We start from the raw sequence: 14,492 nt of genomic DNA, 5'->3' as shown, positions 1-14,492 counted from the left end.
TGCTGTTGTATTTGAGTGAATGGGTGGCATGCATGCAGGGCTGGTTTTAGGACCTGTCAGGGAACTGCCATTGGAGCCAGAGGGAGAGGGAGGGCTCCAGAGGGATTCCGGAGAGCATACCGGGAGGGAGAGAAGCAGCCCATCTTCTGGGGAAGGAAATCAGCGTAACACTAGGGGAGAAGGGGGGCAGATGGGGGAATCGGCAAGGTGGCTCCATGATGCCTCGCCGGAGACCAGCGGGGAGAGCACGGGTCCTCCGCTGCCCACACCCTCCCTGCGCAGAAGGCTTCCGTGCAGGGAGAGTAAGCGGAGACTAGGCGTCAAAGAGCTTCTTTGCTGGAAGAAGTTCAAGAAACGCCCACTGACGGATTCTGCCAGCGATTGAGACAGCCATGGGTGAGTGGCTGTCCGGACAGAAAGGGTTCACCCAGGTAGCTCAGCCAAGCGTGGCGCCGATTTATGAACGAGCAACCCAATAGAACCATTACAGGACCAATTGACCCTAAATTTCCCTGGGGTGCCAGGCTTGCGTGGGCGCGCACACACACACATGCTGTGTAGGCTATCTACTTAAATATCTAGTCAACAGTTGAAACAAATAATACAAACAGTTAATCTGATCCTGGCCTGAATTTTTTAAAAAAATAATAAATCATGTCTGCAAATCATGCATCCCAGTCATGAACTGGAAAGCAAATACATTTGTAAAAAAGAGGCTCTACAAAAGTTGAAACATTGAAGAAAGGTGTCGAAACCTTTCCTTGCCTGAGGTGATATTTGGTCTAGGACATGGGTAGGCAAACTAAGGCCTGGGGGCCAGATCCAGCCCAATCGCCTTCTAAATCCGGCCCACGGACTGTCCAGGAATCAGCGTGTTTTTACATGAGTAGAATGTGTCTTTTTATTTAAAATGCATCTCTGGGTTATTTGTGGGGCACAGGAATTCGTTCACCCCCCCCCCAAATAGTCCAGCCCCCTACAAGGTCTGAGGGACAGTGGACCAGCCCCCTGCTGAAAAAGTTTGCTGACCCCTGGTCTAGGACCAGCCTGTCAACACTTGTTGGTTGTTTGTTTGTATGAAAGTGAGTCTGTGGAATTGGAAAAGATGGTCAGAAGTAAGCACTTACCACCCGGAGAGCCAGTCATGGAGCAGAGTGACCAGCAGAAAAGGACCCTTGAGCAGGCCTAGCCCCTTTCAGGTATTTGGTGAGGGGAGAGTAAGTTATTTGTCAACAGAGTAGTGGTGGTAGGAATGCTGCATCCCAAACTGGAACAGAAAGCAAGAGGGAGGGAGGGAGGGAGGGAGCGTAGAAGAGCACGGTGGAGAGAAAAACAGGAGATCAAGCTAGAGGAGCTGGAAGAACCAGCTAATGGGACAGAACTGGAATCTTTGCCTGCTCTCTTCCCCTCAAGCACCCTCTTGGTGGTTAGTATGGTTCTAACCAACCTGAAGAGATGAGCTCCAACCAGCCCACTCACCCACACACATTCAAGATCTCTGTTTCTTTCACATGCCCTTAAACCAAAGGCTCCAGTATGCACAGGTTGGAAATTAAAATGAATCTATGTGAGAAAGGAGATATGCAAATGGATAGGACTTGAAATTCTGGAAGCAGAGCAGCGGCATCCTTATCTAAGTGGAATCTCCCAAACCCAGGAGAATGCAATCTTATCAGAGTACAAATTACTCAGCAGTAGAAGAGATGGCCAGGAAGCATGGGTGGGACACCAAAACAAAGAAGTGCCTTAGAATGGAGATTTTATCTGGCGAGTATGAGGTGAATGGTCAGGGGTCCCTTTACCTTTTTGAGGTGGCAAAATGCATTGCAGAGCCCAAATGTCTTGAGCAGAAGTTGCTATTTCCAAAGCCACTTGTTTGCAACTAATTTCACTTCATCTTTATTTGTAACAAATATTTTTATACAAGATGTTCACAGGAAAGGAAGTGTGGGATTGGCCTGCCATGCTGCAGTCCTGTGCACGCTGACTTGGAAGTAAAGCCAATTGAACACAGTGAGTAAGCACACACAGCATTATGCCATTACGGCAGCTTCATTTTTTTTTTTAATTAAAATTTTTATTACATTTTCAGTTTACAGAAAAGAAAAAGAAGGACAAACCAGAAAAAAGAAAGAAAGAAAAACAATCCAACTTTCAAAATACATTTTTAGGTTACTAACTGGACTTCCCCACATCTCCCTCACCCTGCGTTCTTTACAATAAACATATCAGCAAATTATTACCTTGTTTCATATCTTATTTATATCTTTCAGAGTGTTTTACTTCTAAATTTAAAATACCTTTTGTCAAATATTTATACCTTAAGATAATACATAAAATAACTTTAAATTTCAACTTTTTCTTACTTATAACTTAACTTTCTATTTTCCTAATCTAATTGCAGGAGCTAAAATTTCCAAGTCATGCAGATTCTTAACATTCATACAACTTATAATGTTTTTGTAAATAGTCCTTAAATTTCTTCCAGTCCTCTTCCATTGTCTCTTCTCCCAGATCTCGGATTCTGCCAGTCATTTCCGCCAGTTCCATATAGTCCATCAACTGCGTCTGCCACTCTTCCAGCGTGGGAAGGTCTTGTATCTTCCAATATTTTGCAATGAGTATTCTTGCTGCTGTAGTTGCATACATAAAAAAAGTTCTATCCTTCTTTAACACCTTTTGGTCCACAATGCCCAGGAGGAAGGCCTCTGGTTTCTTAGGGAAGGTGTATCTAAACACCTTTTTTTAACTCATTATAGATCATTTCCCAGAAGGCCTTCACTTTTGGACAAGTCCACCAAAGATGAAAGAATGTCCCTTCAGCCTCCTTACATTTCCAACATTTATTATCAGACCGATGATATATTTTTGCAAGTTTGACTGGGGTCATGTACCACCTATATATCATTTTCATAATATTTTCCTTCAGGGCATTACATGCCGTGAATTTCATTCCAGTGGTCCATAACCTTTCCCAGTCTTCTAACATAATGTTGTACCCAATATCCTGAGCCCATTTTATCATGGCTGATTTGACTATCTCATCCTGGGTGTTCCATTTAAGCAGCAAGTTATACATTCTCGAAAGTGCCTTGGTCTTAGGTTCTAACAGTTCTGTCTCTAATTTCGATTTTTCCACCTGGAATCCTTTTTTTTTGTCTGACTTAAAAACCTCTTGAATTTGAGCATAATGAAACCAGTCTTGCACCCTATTCTTTAATTTTTCAAAGCTCTGCAGCCTCCAATTATCTCCATTTTTTTCTATTATTTCCCAGTATTTCGGCCATCCGGCCTCCATATTGGGTTTTTTTCGAACCTTGGCCTCCGCTGGTGATAACCACCTCGGGGTCTTACCTTCCAATAAGTCTTTGTATTTTGTCCAGACCATAAATATAGCTTTCCTGACAATATGGTTTTTAAACATTTTATGAACCTTTACCTTATCGTACCACAAATATGCATGCCATCCAAAAACATTATTATACCCTTCCAGATCTAGGACATCAGTGTTCTCAAGGAGTAACCAATCTTTCATCCAGCAGAAAGCCGCAGCTTCATAATATAACCTTAAATCTGGCAGGGCAAACCCCCCCCTCTCTTTTGCATCCGTTAATATTTTAAATTTTATTCGGGGCTTTTTGCCCTGCCAGACAAACCTAGAAATATCTTTCTGCCACTTCCCAAAACACTCCACTCTGTCCACGATCTGTAGGGTCTGAAACAAAAATAACATCTTCGGCAATACATTCATCTTTATAGCTGCAATTCGACCCAACAAGGAAAGTTTCAATCTTGACCAGATCTCTAAATCTTTCTTAATTTCTGACCAGCATTTTTCATAATTATCTTTAAATAGATTCAAATTTTTGGCAGACAAGTTTACCCCTAGGTATTTTACCTTTTTAACAACATTTAACTCTGTCTCTTTCTGAAACCCATCTATTTCCAAAGGTGTCAGATTTTTCTCCAAAACCTTGGTTTTTTGCTTGTTCAGTTTGAACCCCGCTACCCGACCAAATTCATAAATTAATTCTAACACTCTCTTCGTACTAGATTCTGGCTCCTGTAGTGTTAAAACCAAATCATCTGCAAAAGCTTTCAATTTAAATTGTTTCACTCCGACCTGTATTCCTTGTACCAACCGGTCTTCCCTAATCATGTTCAAAAGCACCTCCAGAACAGAAATAAATAACAGAGGGGATAGGGGGCAACCTTGTCGTGTTCCTTTTTCAATATTAAATTCTTCTGTCACCACATTGTTTACTATCAGTTTAGCTTTCTGCTCTGAATAAATTGCCTCTATTCCATTTTCAAACCCCCGTCCCACTCCCATCCCTTCCAAATTTTTCTTCATAAACCTCCAAGAAATGTTATCAAAGGCCTTCTCCGCATCAACAAAAATTAACACTGATTTTGTATTAATGTTGGTTTGCAAAAGTTCCAAAATATCAATAATATTCCTAGTATTATCAGACAAATGTCTTCCTGGGAGAAAGCCTGCCTGGTCCTTGTGAATTACTTCATTTAATACTTTTTTAAATCTACTTGCCAAAATATCTGCAAAAATTTTGTAATCCACATTTAGGAGTGAGATGGGACGGTAGTTCTTAAGTTGAGTCTTTTCAGTTTCCACTTTAGGGATCAATGTGATGAAGGCTTCTTTCCACGATTCCGGTGCCTTCTTCCCCTCCAAAATCTGATTGCATACCTCCATTAATGGTTGTATCAAATAATCTTTCAATATCTTATAATACTTGGAGGTAAGCCCATCCGGACCTGGAGATTTGCCTAGTTGCATATTCTGGATGGCACCCTCTATTTCTTGTTGTGTTATTTTATGATTCAGGATTGTTCTCTTTTCCTGGGCAAGTTTTGATAAACCATTTGTTTTCAAAAATTGGTCTATCTCCTTCTCCTCTTGTGGCCCTTGAGTATAGAGCTTTTTGAAATATCTCTGGAAACACTTCCTAATTTCTTCGGGTTTCTGGATATCTTTCCCTTCAATCTCTAGATTGGTGACTGTATTCAATTTTTGTCTCTTTTTCAATTGCCATGCATTACGGCAGCTTCAGACATGCACATACACATATGAAAACTTACAGCTTCTGGAATTAAGTGGTGACTGTATTCAATTTTTGTCTCTTTTTCAATTGCCATGCATTACGGCAGCTTCAGACATGCACATACACATATGAAAACTTACAGCTTCTGGAATTAAGTGTGCACCTGCCCTGTCTCCTTTTTCCCACCATGCTGACAACATTTCATTCCCTTAAGTCGCATCAATGGCAATTAATGTACTATCATTATTTTTTCATTTTGTTATCATCCCATTAGTGTTGCTGTAGCATGTTGATAAAAATACTACACTGCAGCAACTACAGAGTGTTAATATACCACTTACCGGTATATTCTTAGGTTGTGTACACCAATGGTAATGCTCTTATTTAATTCATGAGTTGTGTAAGATTCCCAGGTTTTTGACTGCCTATCTAATATCTGATTATTATTATTTTTTTAAATATATTTTATTAAGGGTTTTCTTGTTTTACAGTGTAAGTGTAATGCCTCGTTTTTTTTTCTTCCCCGTGTAACATTTTTACAAATCCATTTCATTTGTTGAGGCATTAGGGGGAGAAGAAAAAAGAAAAGGAAAAAAAAAGAAGAAAGGAGGGTGGAAGGAGGGGAGATGGATGGGGGTGAAGTGGGGTAGCGGTGTTTCTATTATGCTTAATGTATGTAGTTTGGTGTCAGCGTGCTTGTGTTGTTCACTTGTGTTCCTTTGGTGGTGAGGGAGGTTGGGGTTGGCCTAGGATGTGATTGTTTGTTTGTGATTGGCTGTGGTGATCTTTGTTTTCGTGTGTGAGTGAGGTGGGTGGGTGTTTTGGATCAAGTTAGCCATATTGATTTGTATGCTGTTGGTGGATTATTGTCATTGTCCTGTTGGGCTGTGTATGTGATAAAGGGGAGCCATACCGGGGTGAAGGTGTCTTCTTCTGTTTGTCCCCGTGTCAGTTTCAGTTTGTTAGTTAATTTTTCTAGTAGGGCTGTTTTCCATACTATTTGGTACCATTGGTCCATGCTTACTCCTGACAGGTCTCTCCAGTGTCTGGTTATGGTGTTTCTGGCTGCTGAAAGTAGGTGGGTTATGAGTTCTTTGTGGAGTAAATGGGCATTGTTGTCTTGGAAGATGTTTAGTAGGGCCAATTCTGGGGTGAAGTCTAATACTTGCTTTGTTATTTTACATATTTCTTGCATGGCTGTTGTCCAGAATAGTTGGATTTTGGGACACTCCCACCACATGTGGAGGTATGTGCCTGTGGAGATGCACCCTCTCCAGCATTTTGGTGAGGTTCCTGGGTGTATTAGCGCTAGTTTCCTTGGTGTTAGGTACCACCTGTAGGTGAGTTTCAGTGTGAGTTCTTTTCTTTTCGTTGATATGGATTTAAAGGGGGGTTTAGACCACATTCTGGTCCATTGAGTGGGGTTAATCTCATAGCCTATGTCATTCCCCCATTGTTTTTTGATTACGTCTAGGGGATTTGCGGGATTTTGGAGTAGTATTTTGTATATTGCGGATACCGTCCCTTTACCATTTCCCTTTGTTGTTAGGAGGAGGTTTTCAAAGGTTGTCAGGGGCCTAGTTGCTGCTGATTTTACTGTTGGGTTGTTTAAGAGGGCATGTAGTTGGTGTTGTGTTAACCAGGGCATTTGGGTGTCTTCTAGTTTGTCTTGTATTTCTTGTGTTGACAAGGGTTTGTTATTTTTATAAAAGTCTATTAGGCGATATAAGCCTTTGGTTCGCCAGGCTTTTATCTGGAGGTTTTGTGCTGCATGGTGGAATAATGGGTGGTACGCCAGGGGGATTAGTGGGGATGGGGTTGGGGATAGTTTGCCTATTTGTGTTTTCCATGCTTTGAGCATGGTCTGTGTGTACCTGTTAAGTGTTGTGGGAATTTTCTTTAGTTTGTTTGGGAGGAGTGGGTATGTTGTGGTGCAGGTGTTTTCAATTGTGTCCCTCTCTAGGTGTACCCATTGTTTTGTCTCATCTTCTAGTATGTATGGAATTATATGACGTATTTGGTTGGCAATGTAATATGCTTCTATGTTGGGGATTCCCCATCCTCCTTCTGAGGTGGGGAGGTGCAGGTATTTGGGGCTTATTCTTGGTTTTTTATGTGAGAAGATGAAAGAGTGTAGTTTTCTCTGCCAACTGCGGAGTTGGGTTGAGGGGATCCAGATTGGGAGGGTTTGGAATAGGTAGGTTAGTTTTGGGAGTGTGATCATTTTGATCATGGCTATTTTGTCTGAGAGAGTGAAATTCGTGTTATTCCATCTCTTTAGGTCTTTGTTAATTTGCCGCCACAGGGGCTTGTAGTTGTGGAGGTACAATTTGTTGAGGTTTCTGGTTATTTGTACCCCTAGGTATCTGAACTTGGTGTGGCAGAGTTTTATTTTGGTGACCTTCGTGAGCTCTTTTTGGGTGTGAGGAGGGGTGTTGAAGCACATAGCTTCTGACTTTGTAAAATTTACCTGTAGGCCCGACACCATTGCAAATTTGTTGAGTTCTCTGATTAGGGAGGTTGCTGTGCTTATGGGGTCTGGTGTTGTCACCATTAGGTCATCTGCAAAGAGCCCTAATTTATAGGTTCTGCCTTTTATTTCCACTCCCTTGATGTCTGTGGCTGCTCGGATGCGGATTGCTAAGGGTTCCAGAGCCAGGATAAATAAGAAGGGAGACAGTGGGCATCCTTGTTTCGTGCCTCTTTGGATAGCTATAGTATTAGAATCCATATTGTTAATTCTGCATTTTGCTGAGGCTTGGGAGTATATTTGAGGATTTGTAGGAAGTTGGGGCCAAATTTCACGTTAGTTAGTACTGCTAATATGTATTTCCACTCTAAGCAATCAAAGGCTTTGAGGATGTCTAGGGACATAATTGTCAATGGGAGTTTCGTTGCCTTGCTGTGTTCGATCAGGTTCAGTAGTTTCCTGATGGGGTCTGTTATATTGTGGCCAGGGACAAAGCCAGTCTGGTCTGGGGCTATTAACTTGTGTAGGAAGATTTTTAGGCGGTTGGCCAAGATTGATGTGAATATCTTGTAGTCTTGGTTTATTAATGAGATTGGGCGGTATGATTCTACTTTGAGGCTGTCTTTTAGTGGTTTTGGGATGGAGACTATTTTGGAGTGGGTCCAGGTTTTGGGGATGGGGCCCCCTTTTATGATGTCGTTGAATAGGCGGGTCATGTAGGGCATCAAGGGTTCTTTGAATTTCCTATAGAATTCTGCTGTGAAGCCGTCTGGGCCTGGGGCTTTGTGTGGTTTCAGGTTTTTGAGGACCACATCTATTTCCTCTGGAGTGATAGGGCTGTCCATGAATTCCTGTTCCTCATCAGTTAGGGTAGGCATGGTCAGTCCTGCTAGAAATGTTCTGATTTCCGTCTCTGGTGGGTTATGGGAGGTGTATAGGTTGGAGTAGAATTCTGCAAATTCTGAGGTTATTTCTTCAGGGGAGGATGTTATGTTGCCGTCTTTTTTGGTGATGCAGTGTATTCTTGTTTTGAGTGCTTTTTTCCTACATCTATTTGCTAGTAATCTGGAGTTTTTCCCTCCATATTCATAGAAACGTTGTTTAGAATATAGAATGCTGATCATTGTTTTGTTAATTTCTAGGGAGTCTAGTTCTCTCCTTTTTTGTTCTATAAGTTTGAGGAGTTTTTTAGATCCTGTTTGTTTGTAGCGTGTTGAGAGGGCTGTGATGTCTTGTTCTATTTTGCTAATTTTTGAGGAGGTTTGTTTTTTAAGGAATGTTTTCTCTTTTATGCAAGCTCCTCTGGTGACCGCTTTCATTGTGTCCCATAGGAGGGGGGTTGTTATATTGTCTACATCGTTTTCCTTGAAGTAGTTTTGGAGGGTTTTTGTGAGACTCTCTCTAATTTGTTTGTTTGTAGTTAGGATGGGACTGAAGGACCATGATGGGGTGGTTTGTGTTCCTTCTCCTATTTTAACGATGACTTCTACTGGGGCGTGATCTGTGATTTTAATGTTACCGATGTTTGTTGATTCCACTGAGGGGATCAGACCCTGTGTGAGTAGAATGCTGTCCAGTCTGGACACTGTATCATGACGTCCCGATTGGAATGTATGGCTGATGTCTCCCGGGTTTTGCTCACTCCAAATGTCGTAGAGACCCCTGTTTTTTAGCATTTTTAGTAACTTGTAAGAGTTCCTAGTTGTTGGGGGTTTCCTTCGGAGGAAGGTTGCCCATGGGGTTGTAGGGTGGATATCTTTCAGGGATATACCTTTCATATTTAGATTGAGGTCCCCTCCTAGGATTGCTTCCCCTTCAGAGAAGGAGAGGAATTTGTTTAGTGTCTTCTGGAAGAATTCTAATTGTTTCGCGTTTGGGGCATATATGGAGCCAATTGTCAGTTTGATTTTACCATCTAGTGTCCCTTTAGCGAAAATGAATCTGCCTTTTTTGTCCCTGAGGACTGTTGTGGCAGTGAAGTTCAGGTCTCTACTGAGTATTATGGCTACACCGCGAGCTTTCCCTGAGCCTCGTGCGACCCACTGCTGACTGAAGCGGGGGTCGCTCAGGAGTTTGCTGCCTTTGGGTGGGTTGTGTATTTCTTGTAGGAAGGTGATGTGTGGTTTCATGGTGTTTATGTATGAGGTGATGCGTTTTCTTTTGATGGGGTTTCCCAGCCCCCTCACGTTTAATGTAATTGCTTTTAGGTTAGCCATCTTGCTTATCTATTATGTGGGGCGATTCCCTGCCAACCCGTTCGGGTTGTCTTGTGTCTCTCTCTTCGTGTTGTTTAAAGAACCAGTGGGGTTGCGCTGACCTAGGGTGTGGTGGGTGGGGGGCTAATGGGATTAGAGTAAGATTTGGGTTAAAGAGTAGGGGGTAAGTTGTAGAGAGTTTCCTATATGTAGTCATATAGGTGTTTGTTTGGGGTATTTTGGGCCATCTGGCATTTAGCCGGTTGGTCCTAGGTCTCAGCTGGTGTGGAAGGCCGTGTTCAAGGACAGGCCGTCCCCCCTGTTGTTTGCGAGGGGGGGAGATCAGTGAGACAGTGTGAAGTGACTTTGTAACGTCGCTGTCAAGTATAAAGTTCATGAGCAATGTTGCCAATGTTATGAGCAACATTGTTGGTGTGTTGGTGTGTGGGTGTGGGTGCTGGTACGCTCTGGTGCCACCATAGTGCTGGTTGGGTATCAGATTTTAGCCTGATTGTGGGTTGTGTTATTGAGGTTGGAGGAGTTGTTTTTCCTTAGTATGGAGTATGGGAATGTTAAAGGTGTGGGTGGTGGGGAATGTGGTTGAGGTCGTCTGGGCTGGTGTTGGGGTGGGGATTTCTGTGGGGGTGTGGGGCTGGGGGGATGTTGATGGTGTTAAGTAAATCTATGTTTGGGGGGGGGGGAGAGGGGGAACGGGGGGGGGGGAATCACCAGTCCTTCAGTTTGTGGCTTCATTCAGCTGCGGTTGTTGTTGTTGTAGGGTTGTCCATCTGCGATGAATTGGTTTGGTTAATCTTGGTCTGGTTTCTTGTGTCGTATGGCCGGCGGGGTGGTTCTGAGCATGATGCTTGTCTGTATTGGTTTGCGTTGTTGTGCCGCTTCTGTTGTTTCCTTTTCTTCTTCTCTACCGTCGTCCAGTTGTTTGCTGTTGTTTCCTCGTGGTTGGGGCTGTCACTTGGTGGGTTTGTCGGTTGCCATTCCGGTGGGAGGTCAAGTTCAAGGTTCTTTAGTAGTTGTAGGGCCTCAGATATGTTGGTGTTGTGTTGTATTATTTGTTACAATGAGGCGGAAGGGGAAGCCCCATCGGTATTTGATCCCGGCTTGTTGGAGACGCTGGGTGAATGGGCGCAGGCTTTTCCTCTGGTTTAGGGTATCCTGGGATAGGTCCTGTAGGGCCAGAATGGGGGTTTCTCCATATCGAAGGTTGGTTGAGTTTCTGAGGTTGTTCCATACCTCTTCCTTCTTTTTGTAGCGCGTGAAGCATACAATGATGTCTCTTGGGGGGGCGCTGGGTTTTGGCATGGGTTTTAGGGCTCTGTGAGCCCTCTCCAAGTCATCTGCCTCAAGTTTCAGGCCTGGGATTGTGTTTTTCAGCCAGCGTATAATTAGGTCTGCTGGGCTTTTCTCCTCTGTTTTTTCAGGAAAGTTGCGGAAGCGGATGTTACAGCGTCTATTGCGATCTTCAAGGTCGGCTTGCTTAATTTTCATCTCTCTGTGTTCTGCTTCCATTTGGTTTACCAGTTCGTCCAGTTTCTTGTTCACACGTGCGTTCTCCTCCCGGTATTGCTCTATTATTCTTTCTTGCATTTGGTTCTTGTTCTCTAGAGCTTCCACTTTGGAGGTTAGATTGTTGATTAGTGCCTGCATGGGAGCCATTGTGGCTTTCAGTGTTTCTTCTAATCGTGCTTCTAATCTTGCTTCCATTTCCCTCAGATCTCGTTTCGTTACTGGGTGGTCGTCATCTTGAAGGGGAGTTACGGTATTGGCATTGTTTGCCATCTCCCTGGTTGGTGTCATCTCAGTCTCCCTAATGGTTTTGGTTTGAGGTTGGCTTGGCATCCTCTTGGAGTAGGGCGTGTGGTGGTTAGGAGTTGTGGCAGTGGTGATTCCTGGGTATTGTTGGGTTGCTGGGCTGATCAGGCGTTGCCGGTGGCTTTTACAGAGCGTTTGGATTAGGTGGTCATTTGTGTCACTTCTAGCCTGTGTTTTAAGAACTTGTCTAGAGTTTCTGTGGTTGCCTCAGCGATGCCGCCAAAAGGGGGGGGGAGGTAAGTAGAGATGGGTAGACTAACGGACAGACAGTTCATATAAGGGGGAGGGGTTAGCAGGTAGAGATGCAAGAGATTAGAGGGGTGGGGCCAGGGAAAATATGTGTTTAGGAGGGGGTTGTATATACCCAAAAAGGGTATTGGGGTCCGGTTAAGGTGGAGGTTGGGGTTGGGGGTGCGCTCAGAAACAGAGACAGACAAATAGGCTATATGTAAAGGGTGGAGGGAGAAAAAGGAAGAAGAAGAAAGAAAGAAGAAGGGGGGAGACGGGGGGGGGGGAGAGGGGAGATTGGAGTAAAAGAGAAGAGAGAGAGAGAGAGAAAAAGAGAGTTGAAAGAGAGAGGAGAGATAGTACAGTAATATCGGCGGTATTAGATTGCCGCAGTAGTTTTAGCTATAGTATGAGGGGGGCAAAGTAGGATATGGTGATATGAATGTATGTATGTGTTTCCTTTAGGGGAAGGGGGGGGGATGGAGAGAGGGAGGAGGAAGAGAAAAGGAGAGGAGGAGGGGGAAGGGTGGGAAAAGGAGGGAGAAGAAAAGAGAGGGGGAGAGAAGGGAGGGGGAGGGAGGGTGAGCTGTGGCAATGGTATGGGGGGGGAAGTCTTATTTTAAAAAAGGGGGTGGGGGGAAAGGGCTCCCCCCTCAAAAACAAGCTGACGAACAGGCTAAAAAGGGGGTGTTGATTTTAAAAGATAAAGGGGATAGAGAACAAAATTGGGGATGGAGAAAGGTGGGATAAAAGGAAAAAATAAAGGGGGTGAAGGGAGGGAGAGAGGAGAGAAAAAAGGGAGAGAAAAATAAACGGGGGGGGGGAGTATCAATAGCAATAGCAGTGATATGGAGGAAATTTTTGTTTAAAAAGAGAGTGGTGGTCGTGGATGGGGGTGAAAGATCCCCCCCTCAAGAACAAGCTAACAAATAGAATAGAAATAGAAATAGAATAGAGGGGGGGGGATTGTGTTTTTTTTTAATATATATAAAAAAAGAAACCTATTTCCCCCTAATTATTATTATTATTTTCTGTTTGAAAAAAGTAAGGGTGGCTGCTGCAGCAGTGGCCCCTCTTTTAAAAAGAAAAATGATCAAAGTAGGAATATGGGGGGGGGGGGAATAAAAAAAAGGACTTTTTTTTAAACAAAAAAAAAGGGAGAGGGGGAGGAAGGGGTTAAAAAAGGATATATATATTTTTTTAAAAAAGGGGGGGGGAAGAGGGTAGTTTCTTCCTTTCTGCGATCTCCTTTGTCATGCGGTTTTCCTCTGTTTTCCGGAGGGGTAGGCTCCCGTCGGCTCAGCCACGTGTTTTTTCGGAGCCTGTTTTTTCGGAGCCGTGCTCACCTACCTCTCCTCTTCTTTCCCGTCGGCAGAGATGGGGGGCAGCAGCGGTAAAGTTGGGGCTCTTTTTTCTTTCTTTCCTTTTCTCCTTCTTTCCCCCTTTTCTCTTCTTTTTCTCCCTCTCTGCGTTGGCTGCACTGTCCTCCTGGTTTTGGAGCTCCTCTTAGCTGTTGGGGAGTGGTGGTCGGGTGCCTTTCCGGGTGCCTTTCCGGCTCAATCTCAGTCCTGGGGGGGTGTTTTGGCTCCTTTGATGGACCCCTGGGCACCCCCAATTCCTCTCTGCTGGCAGTGCTGGCGGCAGCAGTCCTGGGAGTCCGGGAGTCGGCCAGACAGAGCCATTTACTCTGGCTGGCTTCAGGAGCTCTTTTCTGCTGTTGCAGCCGCCATGCTGCCTCGCCGGAAGTCCGTGTTTTAGTGTTCTCTAATATCTGATTATATATTGTGAAACCAGTTTTTCCCACACTCCCATGGAGAATAGAGAAATCATATTTCCCAAAAGAAGGGCAGTTCTCTTCAGCTTTATTGGTTGCTTGTTTCCTCCCCTCCCCTCCCCTTCTAAAACAGTGCCCCACATTCTCTTCCTCTGACACAACTCAGAAATACTCTCCCTATTTACCCTCCCTCCTGGCTATATCCATTTGAAAAGGAGTTTTTTAAAAATGGTTTCTTTGGTTGTGCAGGTTCTGCCTGAACATTATTATTTGCATCTGAGCTCTTTTGGTGACCAAGCTACGCTTATAGATGCTATGATCATGAAGTTGTTCCTTGGGCCATATCCAATGCTACAGCTTTGCTGGCGCAACAGACTTCTGTGTGCTCAAAGGAGCTCCCTCTCCAGCCCCCCCTGCATGCTCTCAGATCACTTCTGCAGGGTTGGGGGGGACCCTCCAGAGCAGAATTTGGGGGGCACACGGGGAGAGGAAAAGGAACATAGCTGATGCAGCATGAGATAGTTCCTTATTTGCATGGAAGTTCAAAGCAACAGAAAACGTTACAAAGAATTATTTATTTATCCCTAACGCCATTGATGGGAGGGACGCAGGTGGTGCTGTGGGTTAAACCACAGAGCCTAGGACTTGCCGATCAGAAGGTTGGCAGTTCGAATCCCTGTGATGGGGTGAGCTCCTGTTACTCGGTCCCTGCTCCTGCCAACCTAGCAGTTCGAAAGCACGTCAAAGTGCAAGTAGATAAATAGGTACCGCTTACCAGCGGGAAGGTAAACAGTGTTTCCGTGCGCTGCTCTGGTTCACCAGAAGCGGCTTAGTCATGCTGGCCACATGACCCGGAAGCTGTACAGCACATGACCCGGAAGCCACAGCATCTGCCCTGTGCTGGTCATATATGTCATTCATGCCCATTGTAA

The 14,492-nt window shown here is 44.2% G+C and overlaps 1 protein-coding gene across 4 annotated transcripts in view; it reads right to left on the bottom strand.

Moving 5' to 3' along the window:
* Window positions 1–14,492, bottom strand: part of GCNT2 (glucosaminyl (N-acetyl) transferase 2 (I blood group)) — a 57,511-nt gene that overhangs the window by 30,896 nt on the left and 12,123 nt on the right. The window contains exon 2 of one of the 4 annotated variants that reach the window (XM_079985040.1): window positions 1,128–1,261. The exons of 2 other annotated variants lie outside the window; for them this stretch is intronic. In XM_079985040.1, coding sequence (XP_079841166.1) covers window positions 1,128–1,146 — 19 coding nt within the window. In that variant the 5' untranslated portion in view covers window positions 1,147–1,261. Of the gene's footprint in view, window positions 1–1,127; window positions 1,262–5,404; window positions 5,478–14,492 lie in introns of those variants that run through there. One more of the 4 variants, XM_079985043.1, reaches the window with a different exon arrangement.

Source organism: Podarcis cretensis (genome assembly GCF_951804945.1).
Source record: "Podarcis cretensis genome assembly, chromosome: 7".
Classification (NCBI taxonomy): Eukaryota; Metazoa; Chordata; class Lepidosauria; order Squamata; family Lacertidae; genus Podarcis; species Podarcis cretensis.
Note: the sequence above shows the minus strand (reverse complement) of the source record. Positions and strands in the feature narration are given on the sequence as shown.